Below are 20472 nucleotides of genomic sequence, written 5' to 3'. Positions count from 1 at the left end.
ATAAAAAGCATGTCCAGGCTTTCCAATACTTGCTAGCTGTCCTCTACCGAAGAGGTATAAGCCTGCTAAGACCCATACAATTAGAGCTACTAAACTGGATTATATTCACCTGAATGTTTTTTTGTCAGTGGTGTTGTAAGGAGGAAACAAAACTGACTAGAAAACACAGTATTTTCTCAGAGTTAAGAAACTACTACAGACTACTGATAACCTGTAATGGTAGGAGCTGGAAATCTGGATGTCTGAGGCAGAAAATGTTTTCCTTCCGCAGAGAGATTTTTTTCAGAGTGCATAGGGACTATCCTGCTAAGGGAAGCATCTATTCCTAGGGATGGCAGATCATGAAATACAGCTGGAAAAATGGACTCTTTTTTTCCATTCTGATTGTTTCAGCTAAGCCTTGGCAATCCTGTGAGAGTGCGAGACCAGTGCTGATGATCTGCTCTTGGGACCGCACCAGAAGCATGCTAGTTTGCCAACAAATCACTGGTTAGTCCATTATTATACTGTGCTGCCTACAGGGATTCACATAGCTGCGCCTAAATATCTTCTGGTTTCATGTTATATACACGCTTTTCAGAGCTGGCTTGCAGCAGATGAAGTATGTGCCCTCTTGCTAAGGGGATTTGAGCTTGATCAGCTGAGCCAAAATGTTCCTTTGCCTTCAAGGAACCGCAGCATAAACCCCGTCAGGTCTTATTTGCAGTGCCTGTGTGCACACAGCACAGCTGTGCCAGGAGAGGGACTACAGACCAGCCAGTTCACAAGCAATGTTTTTCCTTATTAGAAAATGTGTGTCATTTCTGGAAAGTTGGTCTGCTTCTAGTTTACCAATATCTGAAAAGCCCCTTTCAACTTACTCTGTACTCAGTGCTAGGGCAAACCTTGATACAAGGTTATGCAATCTGATACCAGTGATTGAGGCTTGCATCCAGGGCAGCAGCTGATGCTAGCAATACGGCTAAAATGGATATACGAACAGATAATGGCAATATCTACTGAAATCTGCTTTATCCATCAACCTTCTTATTATTAATAATAAAGCAAAGAGACCAACCGGCAAGAAAGCTATGGCTCCTGCTAGGCGAGTGCAGCATGAACACACAAGGATCCAGATTTCAGAGCCTTAGCTGGCCTCAAAACTGCCAGATATTCAGGCGGCTGTTGCTGTCAAAAATATTTTTATGTCCCTGTAAGATCAGACTGATGAACTTTCAGATGTAGGCCTGTCAACAATTATCCTTACCAATTCAAAGATAAGCCCCTGCTTTCCTCACACAAAAATGGATCTCAAGATCACCTAAAAATAGTACCTCAAACTTCATTTAAGAATAAATGCCACTGCTGCCCACAGAAGGGTACTAGTTGTCTCCCAGAGATCAGATGCTGAAACACAGTGACAACATTGCGGGGCAACACTACTCAGATGGCAGGCACCACAGCAAGGAATAGTGTTTCCCAGTCTCTCTCAATTAAGATCTTGAAAAGGGTTTCTCTTCCTCATGGGATACCAGCACTGCAGTTCGTGCAGCATATGACCCAAAACTTACTTGTAAAGAACGGGAAGAAAGAGCTCGAAAGACATTCTCCCGACTTGTTCTTCTAGACCCCAACACAGCAGCTTGGAAACTTGGTCTGCTCTCAGGCTTTTCAGGAGCAAATGAGTGGAGAAACTTAAGCAAGGGCTACCACACTGCCACTGAGGAGCCAACTGCAGGAAAACTGCAAACATTTTGATAAAAAAATAGAACTTAAAAAAGAAAAGCACCCAAAACTGCCTTGTACTTCTTTAAAAGTTACATCAAAGCGTAGACAATCTAAGTAATAAAACAAATAAAAAACTGCTTCAAAGTGAAACTAGAGAGGCATGTAATTCACAAAGTCCAAAATCATTCAGGGAGTTGTTTTTCCCCCCCCTTAGTCTAACTGACTTAAAAATGTATTCCTACAGCATTTATGAAGCACTGGGAGTCCTAGGTGTCCAAGCGTTAAGTCTTTCAGGGCAGCACAGTGATACTGAAATTTATGAAGTAAAACAAAACAAAACATACAAAACCCCAGCAACAAAAAAACCCACCTCAAACTCAGGCATTATGAGAAGGAGGATATAACTAGCAGAAGTTTCCTCGATTACTGTAAAAGCCTGGTCATTTGCTTCAGCAGTTATTTCCAATAATTCATAAAAGCCCCAAATTACAACACAGTACCACTGCATTTCTTAAGCAAACCAAAGCCCAGAGTGGAGACACCATCCCAACAGACTACGTTGGTGCACAACGTTGCTACAGGTTTATCTGCCTTAAATCGCTACGGTTGCGGGGGAGCGAGCAAGCGAGCGAGCAAGCAAGAGCATAGAGGTGGACAGGAAAGTTAGTGAGACAACATGCCGCTTTGTCTACACGCTGTATGAAATACGCTCTAAAACAATCCCACAGAAATAACTTCCTTCAGAAGAGACAATATCAGGTTTAAATTCATGCAAATGATTTGCTTTTTCTTAAGTATTAACCAAACTAGTATCTGAGCAAGCAGTACAATAAGGACAAAAGGAATGTTAAAAATCACCTCCTGCTCTTTACCTGTCTCAGCTACAGAATGAGGCATGGACATTTATGATGAACAAGTCTTCTCTTAGTAACTGCTCAGAATCCTTGTTCATCAAGGAAAATACTGTTGTCTGCACTAGTGAAAACCACTTAGACAAGTCCCATTTTTTATTCCATTTACACTCTTTTAAGATACTTTAGCTCAATAAATCACCACCCGAATGCAAGTTCTTTATCCCACGCTTCAGCTTCCAAGTCTTTGCACCATTTCGCATTTAATCTGTAAAATAAATGCCAATTATTCCTCATAAAAAGAAATGAATAGTCCATTATCCGTGAGCAGCTTCTTAAAAAAGCCAGCATAAGCACACAATAGGCACAAGCCTAGGTTAACAAGCTAATTTCATTTCTTGGTATTTCCCAGCATCAACTGGGAAAGATGACGAATTTGAAATAGACCTGGAATAGTTTCATGGAAAACCACCAGCATAAAGCCTACCCCATTTCAGAGCTAAAAGGTCTCCTGAGCCCTAATATCACGAGGTTGCCTTTGTTCATCAAACATGCTTAAATTTTGATGCTGCCTTGTTACAGTTCCAAGCAGAGCTTCCTTTCTTTGCAGGAGAAAGCCACAATCTCTATCACCAACCAAAGCAACAGAGGAGAACGTCTCTTTTACAGCAGGGCAAATGGTTGTCCTGCTCCAGTCTTTCTACAGGGAGACTGAGGATGGGAAGGAGGGAGAAGGAGGGAAAAGGAGCACGAAGGCACAGAGGCATCCTTCTTCCCCACCGCATGAGGCTGCAGGGCCATCCCTCCAGTACCAGGACCGAAGCTGGGCTGGCAGAGGAGGACGGGGAGCCCCAGAGCGCGCTCGAGTCCGGACGGAGAGAGGCCGCTTTGCCAGACGCTGCCTCCAAGCAGACTTGGCGGCAGGCCCCGCTAGGCCAGCCGGGCTCTTCCCGGCCTCGGGGCTCCAGGAGAGGCCTGACAGCCCCGAGCCGGTGCTCAGCCCCGCCGAGGGGCCGCGAAGGCCGGCAAACACCCGCTCCCAACCCTCGACAGAGCGGGGCCTTGCGGGCCCGGGCTCCGAGACGGATTTGCAGGCCCTGCCCGAGGCCGGCGGCGGGCGGGGGGGGAGGGTGGGCTGGGGGCAGGAGGTGCGGCAGGCCTCCGCCAGCCCGCCCCGGCCCACCGCCGGAGCCCCAGGTCAGAGCTCTGCCCGTCCCCGCGGAAGCCCCCAGCCGCACCGATCCCCGGGCCCAGTGAACCCCTGCCGGGCTCCGGCCCCGCCGCCTTCCCCCCCCCCGCCCCAGGTGCCGCCAGAGCGGCCTCCCCCCGCCACGGGGCCGCGGCACCGGCCCGCCCCCCCCACCCCGTACCTGCGCCCCCCGCGTCAGGCCGCAGCCGCTGAGCTGCCCGTGCCGTAGCTGCGCCAGGATGTTGGTGGCCGCCGCGCGGGCTCCGCGCCGGCCCCCCCCACCGGGCCCGGGGCCCCCGCCGCCGCCGCCGCCGCCGCCATGGCCGCTCCTCCGCTCGGACGGAGACAAACAGGAAGCGCCCCCTCCCCCCGCCGCTTTGTACGGAGCGGCGCGAGGGACGCTCCGCAGCGCCCCCGCCCGGGCCCCGCGCGCAACTGCGCCGCCCCCGCCCGGGCTGCTGGGAAATGTAGTCCAGCTGAGGGGGCTGGGGGGGTGCGCATGCGCAAGAGCCGCCGCAGGGCGCGGAGCATGCCGGGAAGGAGGGGGACGCCCCGCCATCCCCCGGGCGGCACGAGCGTGTGTCGCCCCCACGCTGCGTGGGGAGGTCGGTGCGGGACAGGAGGGCTGAACGGCACGTCCGCGTACTCGCCGGCCCTTCCCCCGCCCCCGGGCTTCCTCCCGTTGATCTCCCCTGGGGGCTGCTGAGGCGGCAGGGCCCTGACAGGAGCTGCCTCACCTCCACGCCCAAGTTTATTTCCATTGAAATACCCACATGCGCTTTACTATTGCTTTTACTATCAACTTACTATTACCAGCTGAGGTGAGCGATTCAGACACGCAGGCAGAACTAAATCCATAGTGCAGCACCCAAGGAGCTGTTTGAATCAAATGAAAGAAACCCCAAAACAGAGACTTGTGACAGCACCAAGAGCCCAGGCCACACGGCAGACCTTCACCACAAAGCTGCTCTGCCCCAGAAGACAGGGAGGAAGCTGGACTCGCGCAAACTGCCGACACAGGTGCTCTTCTCCACACCAAAGCAACACGGTGTGAATGCCTCCAAGGGTTAAAAAGAAAAAAAAACCCAAACAAGTCAAAGGAGACACAGCACATTGGGAAGACAGACAGTTGGGAGCGAGTTCTTGACTAACACACAGGCAGCAGCTCCGAGGGACCCAAGAGGTGACCATGGTCCCAAAGACAATTATCACCAGTCACTGCCCTCCTCCCTCACTTGCTGCCACCTCTCTAGAGGCTTAGAGCTGCTGTCACCTGCCCAGCGGAGCAGCCCAGCGCCGGTTCTAGGGGAGACAGCAAGGAACACAGCATACAATACAGGTGCCCAAAATCATGACCACTTTAAATGCAGACCTTAGTTTATATTCCATTTTAACTCCCCTTTGTTGTACAAGGAACAACAGAAAGCAATAAAGACACTAGGGATTAACATGATGCTTAACAGCACTGCCTAACCAGTGCTGTGATGGTATCCGGGTGATGTATTTGGAAGTTTTCCAGCATCATGTCTTACATCACTTCTCACCACCATGAATAATGCGTGGGCCTGATGATGATCACAGTTTTTATTTGTAAAAAGCAAGATCTGCTAATGGATGACTTGCTGTTTAGATAAATTGCCGTTCACAGAAAGCCACTAAGCACTGCATTTGAAGAAATGCAAACACGGCAATCTTTTCACTTGCACACTCACACCGCCTCAGATACTAAAGGCTGCTCTCACTCCCCTTTCCTAGTGCTTCCCCTGCCGCCCCTCCTTTGATTTTTGCCATTTGCCAGCAATTCATGCGAAGGTCTGACTCTTTTTCCTCTATCTTCTCCTTTGTCAGCTCAATTAAAATAGTCTTTCACAAGATGTTTGTCTGACCTTTCATCAATCCACAGCCTCTCCAAATTCCAATTACTTTCGAAATACCTCAGAAAATCTGGCCTTAAGTTTTGGGCTTTGCAGGCTGCTCAGAGAAAAAAAAAAACCAACAACAAAACCACAATTACAAGTACGGCATCAACAACAAATGCTAAATTTGGTCTCTGTGCTATCTTGCACCACCCAACCAAAATCCAGTTTCCTTCCAGCCTTTGACAGACGCCATAAGTATGCACTGTGGGTGGGACCTTCTCAGCGCCGACCTGCCTCCTTTGGAAGCCATCCAAAATTGCCACTACCCATCTGTGTTTCACGCACATCTCATTTTGGATTCCTGACAAAACTCCTCTACATTCTGTTAACATGACCAAGCGCTCACCATATTGCTTGATTGGAGCTCTCCCTCCAGCTAGAATATGCCAAAATAGACCTGCCCTTCTCTTCCCACAGATGTCCTTCATTGTGAGGCCCCTGGGAGGAGAGGCAGCAGGAGACCACAAGTTTTAGCTGTATTTTTTTTTTTCCCAGCTGACTTGTGATAGTAATTTTGAATCCATCAAGTTCTCGCTAACAGCAGAACCTCTTACGTTGTACATACAGGGAATGGAATCTGATCTCTAGTGGGACAACCAGCCACCGACGGTTTCATCCCGCCATCCCTTAGAGAGAGATTCCCAAACATCTGTCCTTCATCACGTTGCCTGTGAAATAGCAGAACTTGTACACATGTCACTAAGGCTGAAGCATGCTCTCTACCCTCCAGCAGCTAGGCCAAGTCATACAGTTTTCCATTTAAAGAAAAGGCTTACTAAGGGTCCTAAGAAATCATATCACAGTTCTTTTTGTTAAAAGAAAGTCTTCCTAAGATGGTAGTTGCTCTTAAACACTGGAACAAATCAAAATTAAGGCTGTCTTGTGTTATTCTGACTCATCCATCCCGTAGCACTAATCAAGATCCATCTAATTACTCACAGTAGAACAGTTCCTGTGGACAGATGAGTTCTTTTAGCTCCAACTGTGCTGAGGAAAGATCTTGCCTCCTAAGGCTACTACCCCTTGGTTCTGCTACTGGAGCCTCTTAGGTGAGGGTACCAAAATACCGTGGTTAGCAGAGATCTACTGTGTTGGTAACCTGCAGTCTATCCCAGAAGTCCTTCGTTTTCCTCTACTTCATGGGTGGTGCAATGCTGAGAGAGAATCAGGACCGAGCATCGAGTGAAGCTGTTGGAGGCGGCCTGCATTTTGTTGTTCTACAGATGAGACAATGAATAGCGTGTGAGATATGAACAGCTGGAAAAGAAAAAGATAACCTTATGGTTACAACAAGGAGCTACTAACAAGAGCTCCATCTTTGTCTAACAATGCCTCAGTTTTAGGGTGCTCCACTCTCTGTACCTCCCCTGCAACAGTTGCATCAGTGCAGTATTTCTAGAACAGCAGCTGTCCCACCTGCTAAAAGGAAAGGAGAAGTACAGAACTAGAAGGGCCTGCACAGGTTACCAATCCTTCCGATATGTCTGTCTGTCCAAAGTTGCAAGTGTCTTTTACTGTAGCTTACTCACAACTGCAACAGGATTTCCAGCCCGAAGGGTAGGAGTGCAGATTTTATGTAACTTTATAGCACTAGTACAGATCAAGACAAAAACAATAGCTTCTCAAAGCAACCCCACATCAGCAAAGACCGGGCATTGACCCGGTTGTATTTAAGTATTTCACTGGCCACATGGATTTATTTATCCTGTATCTCTAACCCACTCAAATGACTATAGCTTGTTTGTGCTTGCTCCAGACTCCTCAACTTTCAGCAGGCTTGAAGAAAGCCCATAATTTTTCTGCCCCCCGCCCCCTTTTTCTTTAAAAACCTCTTCATAACACTACTGATGTCTCTCTTTCCGACCATTGCATACACTTGTCGAAAAGACCCTAACACCACATTTAAAGGTTCAGATTTGTCAAGTCAGCTGAACACCAAGAGGTTTCATGCCTTTCACCTGTCAAGGAATTAAGACAGAAATGCAGGCTGGTTTCCACTAGAGGAAGGCTCACAAGGAGCTCTCTCACTGCCTGCTGCAGGGAGCAGCTTATGAACATCTGTTCAGCTGTCTCCTGCACCAAGGGAGAGTTGCATTTCAGTCTGAACCAAGTCCCCTTCCATCCTACCCCGATGCACGCTACACATACAGCTCAGCTGGTCCACCCTGCGGCCAACTTCATTGACGAGAGGTGGCTGATGCGGAGTTACACAAGTGAGGCCCCAAAGGGAAGTTTAAAAGAGGAAGGAAATGGGGAAATTTCATAGGAAAAGCATGTTAGATTCTGTAAGAAGAAAGCAAACTCCACTGCAGGGTAAATCAAACCTTTGCTAGTCCACGCTCCACCTCAGTTTGCAGATGACATTACCTGGACACTTACTAAACCAGTTTCAGGCAGGTGGTACTGACCCACACCGATTCTACATACAGACTAACTGAGCAATTTTCTATGTCGCAACTGCTCTCCTCCCCCCATACCATCCTTTGTGCTTGACAGACATGCTAGATCTACAAATCTGAGCCTCCACCTCAAAATCAAAAGGTTTTCTCGACTGGTCATCAATCTCTCAGGCTAACTGCATATTCATAAAGAGGCCAAAGATAAAAGGTGGGGCACATCGCAGAGGAGACCTGTAGTCTCAGAAGTGAAGCTACAGCGAGTAATCCCTGCTTTTCCCCTTATGACGGAACCGCTCAGGCTCACTTTTATAGAACAAAGTAAGCTGTGGACTCTGCATAAGCCTGTAAAACTTCAGAACAAACTCACAATGAAATAAACCAGGTACCTCTAACCTGTAGACTTTTCTTTCTCTTTCTGAACACCTGTTTGCTATTCAGGCAACCAACCGGTTTGAGATTAGCAACTTCACAGCATTAACAGCTGATATCTGAATCACACTTTATGAACCAGCAGTAGCAGAATTTAATGGGAAGCTGTTTCACTTCATAATACAATTCACATTGTGAGGTACGACACTTTCCATTATGAAACTATAAAAATATATTCCCAAAGTCTGAATCAATAATTTAAACTGATAATGAAAATAGAATCAGGTGTTATCCAGGAACACCTGTCCCAGTACTGCAAGTTTAGAGTTAAAGGATTGACTGGGGCAACTCAGGAGGGAGTGTGAGTTCTTCTTAGAGTTTCTCTTCTCTCCGCCTTTCTCTGAGGAGGCATCTTTAGGGTCTTTTGCACTTTCCCCTTCACCACGGTCAGAAGCTCTTTTTAAAGTGAATTTCTTGTTTTTCTTCAGTGAGTAAAATTCCCGCATCAAGTCTTCCACCTCCCACTGCTCTTCCTTACGCTTCCTACAGCAGTGCAGGGCAGCAGGGTCTATAGGATGAGCTTCAGTGTTGAAGACATATCCTCCAGCATTCAAGATGCATTCCCCGTATGGTGTAATCACCACATCAAAGACTGATCCATCATTGTGAATGAAGTTGTCTGGGTCAAACAGCAGGTACAAGTATTTTACTGTTTCAGCCAAAAAGAAGGATTCCATGCGATTATCCAGTCTGTGATCTCTCAAGTCTTTGATCTACAAGATAAGAAATACAGTGGGTTACAGTCATATCGAATTCAGTAAGTTATGAACTTAGGGGGAAAAGTAAAACCAGCTTGCAATTCATTTCAGTTAAACAGCACAGTATGGCACCCATTCACCCTGCATTTTAAACAGTCGTATGCAAATACATCAACAAGGTTTCAGACGTTTTGAATTAGCATAGCCTAGTGATAAGGAACAGGAAACTAACAATCAGGAGAAATACACTTCCTGCCTGGGTAAGGAGAAGAGTGAGTAAGCTTCCCATCTTTTCCCTCACTAAAAAAAATCATAAGGCTTTTACCTACTTCCCAAATCACAAGGCCTAATTCCCAATATTTATAAGGAGTTTTTTGTAAAACAGAGCTTGATAGTATGTTTGAAATCTTCTGTTAAATGATTTTAGAGAAATCACTCACTGCAGTTCTCTTGTGTTTGATCAGATTTTCAAGGCATAGTGGGAAAGCAGCATCCCACAACTGGCAGGCAGAGAGCCTGCATATGAGCCTTCCTGCTGAGCTGGAACACCTAGTACCTACCAAGATACAGGAGGCAGGAGAAGCTTCTGATGCTTTCCCATGTTTTGGGCCCTGGTGCAACAGCCAATGACAGAATTTGTCCCACTGTTCAGGCTGTGAGGGAAGTTACTACCAGGAACATGACCAGCCGTTACCAGATCAGCTTCACAGAGAAATACAAGGGGTTTGTTTGAAAAAGAAGTCATGTTTCAACCAAAGCGATCACTTGACTCGATGGCAAAACATCATTCATGAGAACACTCTCTAGAAGCTGATTTTGAGCAGCCTTTTAGCTGCCTTAACAGTTGATTTAGCACTTACAGTTGCAAATCCACAGTCCACCTTGCTGATTTTCTCTATTGACTCCACTGCGTCTCTTCCCAGTTCTAAGAGCGTGGGATCTCTTGTAGCACGGTACAGATACATTGCACTCTCAATCAACTCTGCAAAAAACCCCCAAACATTTGCAAGCATAAAAATTACCAAACCACGTACACAGGGAAGACGAGATATTCCTTGAACTAATTTAACAATACTACTTTAAGATGATCAGGTAAACAGCCTAGCTTGCCTTATATTTCCTCTGGCTCAAAGCACAGATACTTGCTTTTAACTAAGGATGCGCTACAAATAAATTCACTCTAACCAGATTGCATCAGCTCAGGTAAGAGTGAATAATGCTCCCCTCCCACATTCAGGGAGTGGGAGGGGAGCAAGAGAGAAAGGGATTAAAACTCAGTTGTCAAAGGAAGAGAAGAAAGATGCTTCTAGAAAGGATTACAAACAAGAAATTCAACCCCCAAATACAGTTTTTAAACACTACCCTAAGCCTCTGAAACAGGGGTATCTAAAACACCACAAAAACACGCACTATGGAAATACTCTATATAGGCAACATATGCCCTGTGCTGTGTTTACTTACTAAAGAAACAGGTCTTTTTGGATTCTAGAATACATTTGAAAGTTAATGCTGATGAGTATTTTTGGTAGAAGCGTCTAATGTGGATGTCACCTGAACACTCAGATCAAAAGGAAATTAATTATTCACATTTACAAAGTTTTACTGACCTAATAATCAGGTGCAAGTTTTTTTTGGGGGGTCAGAGTTGTAAAAAAACAGAAAAAAAGACAGATCATTTCATTGCAGTATCACAGACAACATATAATCCCTCTTACATGTTGAGCTTTACTAGTGCAACTAGAATTAGTTTATTTCAGGAACTCAACAGAACTAGAGTAGTCTATTCATACTCACTTTCACTTCCTAAACTTAAAGGACACAGGCAGTCACATTAACATTTCACATGACTTCAAAACATCCCTTGTCAGACAGTATTAACACTTAAACATGTCAAATCCTACATTGTGAACCCAATTCATTAAGAGGCCCCCTTTCTATAGTAACACTATGGTTTGCTTCCTTTAAGAGGTAGCCGTGCCTTTGTGAATGGCAGAAAGCAAAACGTGTAGCTTTGACTACGGAAATCACTGGTAAAATGCATGCAGGAACTAAGTCAAAGCAAAACTGGGGAGGAACTTCTGGAGGGCAGGTGTTGCTAAAATTTGGTCTTACCACCAGAGCAAAAGCAGGACTCCATGCTCCTTATTTCGTTTCTGCTTACCAGGCCTGAGTGGATATCCTTCTCTCTTGTCCACCGTATAGCCCTGGGGAATGTTGTAGAACTCAGGCAGCCCACCAAACTGCTTCCAGACAGTGTAATAGTTGAGGAAGGTTCGCATGGCATTCTCTACATCCCCAATTAGGCTCTGAGAGAGAGGAAACAATTAGCAAAGCAACATCTGGGTGAAGAAGAAACAGCACAGGAATTGATGCAATAACACTCCTATAGTCAAAGCAAGAGATAGTGACAGAAAAGGGGTTGTTCAGCAGGTCTGAATGGTGTAAGTAATATTTAGGCATGATGCCTTAAGAATAGGTAGGACTAAGATGATAGGTGCTGCTTTTCTGTTGGATCACATTCCACACACCTAAGTAATACGAAGTCTCTTTCATTTTTAGTTAAGGGAAGGCTGGGTTTCTTCAGTCAACATTTCTTCTAGTCAATCACAGCATCCAGTCTATTTCACTGGGGATAAAGTCCCAGACCAAACGTAAGTACTGATGAGAAAGCAAACCTCTCAATGGGAAAGTATTCACACAAGTGAAGCATTTATGAGGTGGTGGAAAAAGAGGTGTGATTTTCTTTTGCCTTACGTTCCCATCTGGATTGAGACCACTGTCAGTGGAGTTTGCTACAACAAAACTGCCCCCCCATCATGCTTAATGGGAGACTTTTTTATAGAGCATAGAAAAAGTCAACATCTGCTCTTCTAAAGGCTCAGACTACTGTAGATTTCACCAGAGATCAAAACAAACTTTTAAACCAGCACAGATTAGGGTTATATTTGTAACTTTAATATTAAAGACTGACCCAAGACAGATGAATAAAATCACCATATGCTACTGGTATGACAGCTCTTACCTGTAGGCCTGGCCAGTAGGCCTCCAGGGACTGAAAAACAGGCATGGACACTGTTCCTTTGTACATCTGAACCCAGAGGTACCAGTCATCAAACTTTGTGTAATTTTTGATAGCTTTGTCATATTCTATAAAGAAACATAGATGGGTAGGTAATCCAACAAAAAAAAAAATCTTTTTTTAAGAATGAGAGAAGCCCCTTTTTCACTTGAGCCACGTCAAATGAATGACTTCTCAGGACGCTCGCTTTGGTAACTCTTTGTTATCCCTGATCAAAAATATTACAACAAACGCTTCAGGAACAGTCTTGCATGTATCCTATTAGATCCTTCATCATCTTCTTCCACAGTCCCCCATGCAGAGTTTTCGCAGGTGCAGTCAAGGAGGCATTCCCGGGACCCTTCACGCAGAAAACAAACTGCTCACCTAAAAACATGGACATCAGCTCCTTGTCCTGCAGGAGAATGGCTCCTTTAACCAGGTATTCAAAGTAGGAGTCCACTCCTGCCCCAATGCCAGCATCTTGGGCCACCCATTTGGCAGTTATCACATCAATGTGGTTACCAACCTGGAAGAAGTGAGGGGAGGAGGAAAGAGGACATTAAAGTGGAAATAAAGCTAATCTACTACACTATAATTAAAAAAAAATTAATTTTAATTAAATTAAACACCACCACCACACAAGAAACCCTTGACCTTTTTTCAGACTGCCCATTTCACAGATTCACAGTGTCCATACCAACTAGTGTTTTCTCCATTACAAGACAGGTTTATCAGTATCAGAGAAGTACAAACTGTAGAAAATATAACTTTGGAATTTTATGCTTCCATTATAAACGCTGCACTGGCCAAAACAAAACACCATTATGCTACTGTAAAAATACACAATTTCAACATGCGTGTCTGGTCCTAATTCACATCCTACAACAGAGTAGAGGAGGATGAAGAGGTACAGATACAGAGATGGAGGCCAAGGATGTCCAAGGCATGAGAGCTGCCATGCTAATATTTAAATAGGTTCTTCAAACCTGGGACTCTTCAGCCTACGAAGAGACCCCAATGATGGAGAATACAATACACAATCGTGACTTGCTTAACAAAGATGAAAAAATACAGCTGTTCAGTTTCTTTCTTGAACAAGGACTAGGGGCATAAACAAAAAAAAAAAAACCCCACAGATCCCAAAGCAAACAAAAGGAATTCTTTATACAGCATATGAATTCTTTACACAGCATATAAATAAATCTGTTCCACTTCACATATGCAACACTAGGAGTTCACATAGGTTCAAAAAGCAGCTATAGAAATTAACTGAAGAAAGATTGACCAGAAGATAGCGAACACAGAGATAACACTTCTAGCTCTGGATATTCCCAAAACGCCAAAGCTGTAGAGGCTGGGAGTATCTTGTGGCACTTGCTGTGCTCTTATTCTCTTCTGTAGGTCGCTGTCACACCAGGCATCAGACAGACCTTTTATTTAACTTGTTACAGCTGCTGTTACAAAAACTGCAATACCCAGTAGAAGGCATTTGTCTCCCACCCACATCTGTTATGGAACAGAACAATGGCATAATGTTGGGTTGCACCACTAAAGCAGGGATGTGGATGCTGCAGATGTTCAGGAACAATGTCAAACAGGCAACTTCAGCCCAGTTATTAGCACTGTGGTTATTTATCTAGCTCTATCTCCTCTCTGTTTATGCTTTTTTACACTTAGAATTGCATCCACAAAACTATACAAAAAGCAGGCCAGCAAATTCAAAGTCCATTCCTCACTCACCAGCCCAATATCTGAGCGATTTTTCCACAGTGCCTTCAAAGCCTTCCTGGCAACATCCTCAAACACTGGGTCACCAGTAAGGTGGCTTAAAGTGGCAAATTCCACTATAAATGTACCGATTCCAGCAGTACAGGTAACTGGGGTCTCCCCAGGGTTTACTCCATGCAGCAAGTTCACTGTTCCATATGGCATCCCAGTTGGGGTCTGAAAAGCTGAAACATAGTATTTTTGGTTCAGGTGAATGTTCACTGTTACATTTGACAGACTGTCAAGCAGTCTTGCACTCATGCAAGAAGGGGGACTGGAGCAACTGCAATAACTGCAAAGAACGAAATGAGCAGCAGAGTGTGATCCTGGGAGGGGCAGAGAGGGTACCCCAAGCTACACCAGTCCTGGGAAGGTACTGCAGATCTCTGCCACCTTGCCCAGAGCAGCAGACTGCATCCCTACTTTTTTTACAGCACAAGCAGGGTAGTCAAAATGGAACTACACACACTGGTCAGCAAAGCGCAAACACTGAGCTTGTGATTACTCAGTGATAGCCCAGGGTGCACACCGCACAAGGAAACAGTGCCATGCTATCAGGGCACGCATCCCAGCAGCGGCCCACAAAGGGGCAGATAAGGCTGCATCTTCTTGTCTTTACAAGCTGCTGTTTCACAGCCTTTATTTATTATTTATATTAAATGTATTTCCCCTCAAGCAGCAACAAACAAACTGATATGTTAAGCACATACAACACTTGGCATGCATATACACAACTGGTATCATGCGCTTCACAACGTTTTCCCCACAAGCGAAACTTGCTTTGAGCTCAGGGAACACAGGACTGTTTTATGAGTTTACACATCAAGCAGTGCCATCTTCATCAAACATACCCCTCACCTCATGAACCACGGCACAGTGACGCAAACCAGAAAAGTTCTTACCCGGCAGGAGTTTGCGAGCTGCCTCCTCTGCCATTCTCAGGAGAGGTCCAGAGCATGGCCAGCCCACTTCTACTTCAACGCCAGCCTTCTTCGATAGCAAGTGAGCAGAGAGGAGACCACCCACCACTGGAAGGTGCACAGTAAGAATCCCATTAAAGAATGCGGGAGGAATGAAATCAGACACCAGCTGCATTTATCATAACGCACAGGCAGTGTTCATGGGGAAGAAAAGTGAGATGGCTCATCCTTAACAGCCTAATTCAAAATGCCACAAAAGGAGAGTGGTTTGTTTCTTCCTTCCTGTTTGCAATGGGTAACAGGTATATTTCTTCCATTATTTTAGAAGCATCAGATCCTACTTGCCCTACTATACCTGCACTGCCCTGCAGACAGAGAGCTAACAGTATAATGAACACAAACCTCTATGAGAGGAATTCTGTTTCATTTCTTCCAGACAGCTTAATGCTATATTTCTGTAAAGTAATACAGTGTACCTTCTTAAATTCCTTGGAGAAAAATGTCTAGGCCAGAGTCAAGAATTTCAGCGTGACTAACAGAGGCAGGGAGTTATTAGCCCTTTTCACAGGCTTGTCTACTGTCACATAACGAACACAAACACAGAGAAATTACACTGCTGCAAAAATTGGCTCAGCAATGTTTGACAGGAGAAACAAAAAAAAGCATAACTAACAGTTCCCTGACAGTGTCTTTTACTTGGATGGCACTGAAACAGTTAGGCATTCAACCAGGGACAAGATTCCAAAGGCCTTCACGATTTTCAAGAAAAAAAGACAAGTTCCACTTTACGATGCTAAAGCAAGAAATTAAGAATCTGTATTCCAAAACAGTATGTAAAAAAAGATAGTATACAATTCGTACTGTTTGAGTGGAAAAGATGTTTATTGCAAAGCTCAAAACCTGGCACCAGAATATTGAAACTGCCACGTCTACTTCTGTTTGCAGGAAGCCAAAAGATGATGTGCAAAGACAAAAAGGAAGTGACATTTGTTTGTGATTTTTCTGTTTGTTTACGTGTCCTGTTACACTGCATTACAAATTCACTCTGACCACTACCTCGTGTTACCTCTGTGTACAGTTCAGAGACTCGTACAGGAAGGAAATCCAGCATAAACACCACGGAAAAAACCCACCTCACCTCGAATGTTAGTTTCGAAGACAGATGCATTGACATCAATATCAAAATCCACCCCTTCCTGCAGCACATTGACGACTCTCTGGAACTCAGAAACATTTCCTAAGATCTGCAGGGGGAGCAGGACAACAGAGAACAAGGCTTAGAGTTCACGGGAAAACAAAGGTGCAATTCAGTGTTAGGTGCTAATTCTAGTTTTGTTTTACTATTTTGTGAAATCATTAATTACAAATAGTACTAAAAAGCGACTGACAGTTTCATCTCATTTCAAAACGTTTTCTTCACATACTTCAGAACTTTATTCCAGAGTTAGAAGGTGTCAGGGGTGGGGAGCTCTGGCCACCTGCCTCCCAGGGATGGAGCCAAGTGAAACGCAAAAGCTCTTTGGTCAATTAGTGACTGACTTTCCGTCACTACCCCATGAAAACCCGGTGTGAAGAAGGAGGCTGAAGCGGCCTTGAGCGGGCTGAAGGCCGGGCTGCAGCTGCGGGCGTGCGCAGGGCCGAGCCCCGGGGGTGGGGGGCAGCTCGTACTCACTAGCAGGGTGTCCAGGGCGTCGATCAGCGTGAGGGAGAAGCTGTGTGAGGAGAGAAGCGAGGTGAGGCCCGGCGGAGGGGGGGGGGGGCCGCCCAGCAGCGGGGCGCCCCGGGCCCGGCCCCGCGGCAGGCGGGGGCGCTGCCCCGTCCCGGGGACGGCCCCTACCTGCCCCAGGTGTCCTGCCCGTCGCACGTCAGCGGCCGCAGCTCGTCATAGGGGAAGGCGCTCTCCAGGTAGTGCTCGTAGGCGTGGTAGAACATGGCGCGCACCCGCTCCCTGAGGCAGAAGCACAGCCCGCTCAGCCCCGGACCGGCTCGGTCCGGCTCGGTCCCGCCCGGCCCCGCACTCACCGGTAGGAAGCGACGTCCAGCCCCGGGCGGCCGCGCCGGTGCCCGCCGGCGGCAGCGGCAGCCGCAGTGCCCACAGGCACAACAAGGAGCCGAGCGAGCGCAGCACGGCCATGGCCACGGCCGCGCCCGCCGCCGCCTCACCGGCACCCGCCTCACCGGCACCCGCCCCGCCCCCGGCCGCCAGCCAATGGGAGCGGCAGCGTGCGCACGCCGCCGGAAGCACCTCTGCTTCCGGGGCGCTCTGGGCTGCGGGAGGCGGGGGGGGAACCGTGGGCGGCGGGGCGCGGTGCTCCTCCCGCCCGCCGGCCTCGCCGTGGCCGTGGGGCTCTTAGTGCGGTAATTATCGCCGGGACTGGAAGTAACTGCAGGTACCTCCGTACGGAAGGAAGGAGGTTCCTGCGTTACCTCGGCGGAGGCTGTGCCTCCCCCTCGCAGGGACAGGCGGGACGCCCCGGGGGCAGCAATGAGCCTCCTGGGCGGGTCGGGAGGCACTGGGGGAGCTGGCAGCGCTGGAGGCGTAGCTCTCAGATCTGAAAATAAATATAACAAATACTGTGACATTTTTATAGTGATGAGGCGTTAGCCCGGTGGTGCCCGCTGCCCGGGAAGGCGCTTGTCCCGTGTGGGAAGAGGAGATGGTTCCTGGCATTGCTTCTGTGCGGTTCCTGTCTGGAAGCGAGGCTGGAAATGGCCCAGAATATTTGTGAAGCAATTGGGAGATTCCTGGCCTGTAAGCCTTCCTCCTGACAAACCGTCCTCATGCACTTTCTCCCTCTAATTCAAATCCAGCTTTCGGTGAGTTTTGTGTGATGCATGAGGACCTGCTTCAGAGAAGCCAGCGTCCACACCCGTGCGTGGAGCTGTGTGGTGGTGTCACTCTCCCACACTGGAAGTGGGCTTCAAATCCTGGCGTATTCCCCCATGTCAGAGCAGGACTGGCTCCGAGGCAGCCGGGCTCACAGCAGCCCGGTTCCCTGCAAGAGAGAATGAGTCCCCTGGGGGTATCGGTGCTGTGGCTCGCGTCAGGGAAGATTTCCGAGCCCATACTCCCGGTGTGATTACGCTGATTTTAGCACCCTGCTGATTAACCAGCAGGTTGCATTTTAGCATCAGAGCGATTGGCAGAGCGCTCTCTACACCTGCGTCTTTAGACTTTGATTGATGCACAGTAAATACTTCCCTTTCTCCCCCGTGCGTGCCCATAGGTGAGGAGGAGTGAGGTGGGACCCTGGCAGGGAGAGCAGAAACAAGACGAGAAGTGATAAGCCAGTCCTTTGCCTGGCAAAGATGCAGCATGTAGAAATCAAAACTAAACCAGCATGCTCACAGGAGAGGAAACGGCACAAATAACCCAATGCTTCGTCATCTGATGCTGGTGTTTAGCGTCAGGGAGGGCTGGCTGTTGTTCTTTAATAAAATAAACCCACTTTACCCCAAGGCTCCTCGCCCGGGGCTGTCCCACTAGGTGTCAGTGCACACTCGTGTACCAGCGCGGCTGCCCACGGCTCTGCTCCGTGGAGGCAACAAAAAGCCACTGAGTAATTTCGACATATTGTTCATTTGCTGCAGCTGTAATTTAGGTTTCTGGGGCCATTTATCATAAAGCTGTCTGCTTTCTTATTCCATGGCTCAAGGCTGCTGGAGTATATCTCGCTGTGTTGCTGGGAGAATCAGACTATCGGAGCTGATTTCACTAAAAGCTGTCATAGTACGTTACTGGAGTACATTTTATTAAAGTTCATTTTCCAGACTTAAATTTAACAGTGTTCTAGACCACTGTCATTTACCATATACTGGAACAGTAATTTCTCTATCAAAGTCAGTTATTGAATTCTAAAAGTTGACTGAAGTATTTTTGAAACAGATACAGTATGTGAGTTGAAAGAAAAACAGGACGAGACAGAGGCAGAGCCGTACAGTGTCTCCCCACTGGCATCAGAGGGAGAGCCGGGAAGGTGGGAGCGCACTGCCACTGTGGCCGTGGAGGAGACGGACTCCATGGAGGCAACATCACGGGCACTAATTGCACTAGCTGAAGTGTGGTAATTAGTCGCTACACCCCACTAAGCATTTGTAAAATATTTTCATGGGAAAAAGTGTAGCTAACTATGACAGAGTTTAGCTGTCCATCGCAAAAGAGCTTTCTGTCTTTCGACCAGCCAGGGCTGTGAATAGCCAAGACCAAGACAAGGGATGAGCAGAGGATGGTGTAAGTGGGACTGAATCGCTGCTCCAGGGACTGACGGGCAAGAGAGCAGCGGCTGGGAGAGCCAGCTGGATCAAAACTGAACTGGTTGTGAAAAAGCCACTTTTGGTGCAGTGCTCATCACCCTCCTTACCGTTTCTGAGAGCACTTCAGGCAGCTGAGCACCCTGGGGCGGATTTGGGAGGCGGATGGGGCTGTCTTCTCCCAAGCATTTGCTCCTCTGCCTCCTGACATAGCTGCAGGTGATTGCAAGCCCCGCTGAAGCAAGGTGGCTTTGTTGTTGCCACCACAAGCCCCACCACAGAGGGGCTGAGAAAACTGGCTGTTGAGAGCCGGGTGGGAGCAGCTCCCATTGCCAGAGAGGAGAGTGCCGTGCCACGGCTCAGGGTGTCGGACAGCCCGGGCTGCTGCTGCTGCATGGCCCCCGCACGTAGGATAAACAGCGGCTTCCAGGTGGTGGTGTGGCCATCACCTGCGTGTTTATTAATAAACACAGATATAGCTGGTGGGATGGAAATTATTTGCAGGAAAGGGTGGTTTTCAATGTGGCTGTGGCATATACTAGAGGAATATTAATGTGGTGTGCACATAATACATACAAGTTACATAGGCTTTGATGCAATAAATCAAAGAAGATGCGGGGAGTGGTGCTTCCAAATGGACAGAGCACGTTACTAAAATATTTAGGCCGCATCAGAGTTAAGTGCTTCTTCAGATGCCTCACTCCAGCTTGTCAGGCTTTCTGTCTTTATGAAAAGGCCACTGGCAAAATGATAGGAAGTTTCATTTGGATGTGGGAGAGGCTGTAATTATAGGGACATCTAACACTTTGGTTTATGACATCTTTAGGCTGAGGACTTGTTTACTACTTGCTATTACCATAAGTGGTGCTGTTGCCCTGCTTGCAATTTTGATGCCCATTAAGATGGAAACTGTATGTAAATCAGGATCGCCCATTAATATTTATAATTTATGGTGGAATGTAGGAGTTTGTCTGTTATAAGAAGAACCGTAAACAGGAGTTTTATGAACACTGAAAACTGTTGCTAAGGTGGTTCTCTTGAAATAATTTTCCTTTGCAGCCGAACATCAATTCTTAATTTTAGTAGCATGCATAGCAGGATGGAAACGATGATTGATTTTTCTCCAAGTGCTGTGGGCTGCTTCAGTAGAGATTTCACTATAAAAGACTAGACATTTCCAATTGCTTTTTATAAGTTCAGAATTGATTTTATTTGTTTAGCACCTGACTAACATAATAAAAGAGAAAAGAAATACAGCCAAATATAAGACACAGAAAACTG

General features: G+C 46.9%; 2 protein-coding genes across 2 annotated transcripts in view; both read right to left on the bottom strand.

Moving 5' to 3' along the window:
* TRPC4AP (transient receptor potential cation channel subfamily C member 4 associated protein) overlaps positions 1 to 4278 on the bottom strand; it is a 41315-nt gene extending 37037 nt beyond the window's left edge. The window contains 2 exon segments of the mRNA XM_050907590.1: positions 3929 to 4054; positions 4057 to 4278. Coding sequence (XP_050763547.1) covers positions 3929 to 4054; positions 4057 to 4278 — 348 coding nt within the window.
* A 4286-nt stretch (positions 4279 to 8564) lies between these two features.
* EDEM2 (ER degradation enhancing alpha-mannosidase like protein 2) lies at positions 8565 to 17074 on the bottom strand. The gene is given in 12 exon segments (XM_050907285.1): positions 8565 to 9207; positions 10053 to 10174; positions 11354 to 11498; positions 12215 to 12339; positions 12638 to 12779; positions 13994 to 14205; positions 14923 to 15048; positions 16079 to 16184; positions 16613 to 16652; positions 16778 to 16888; positions 16963 to 16981; positions 16984 to 17074. Coding segments are annotated over 12 exon segments (1731 nt in total). The 3' UTR covers positions 8565 to 8715.
* Between the last annotated feature and the right edge of the window lie 3398 nt (positions 17075 to 20472).

This window comes from Gymnogyps californianus, chromosome 17, assembly GCF_018139145.2.
Source record: "Gymnogyps californianus isolate 813 chromosome 17, ASM1813914v2, whole genome shotgun sequence".
NCBI lineage: Eukaryota > Metazoa > Chordata > Aves > Accipitriformes > Cathartidae > Gymnogyps > Gymnogyps californianus.
Note: the sequence above shows the minus strand (reverse complement) of the source record. Positions and strands in the feature narration are given on the sequence as shown.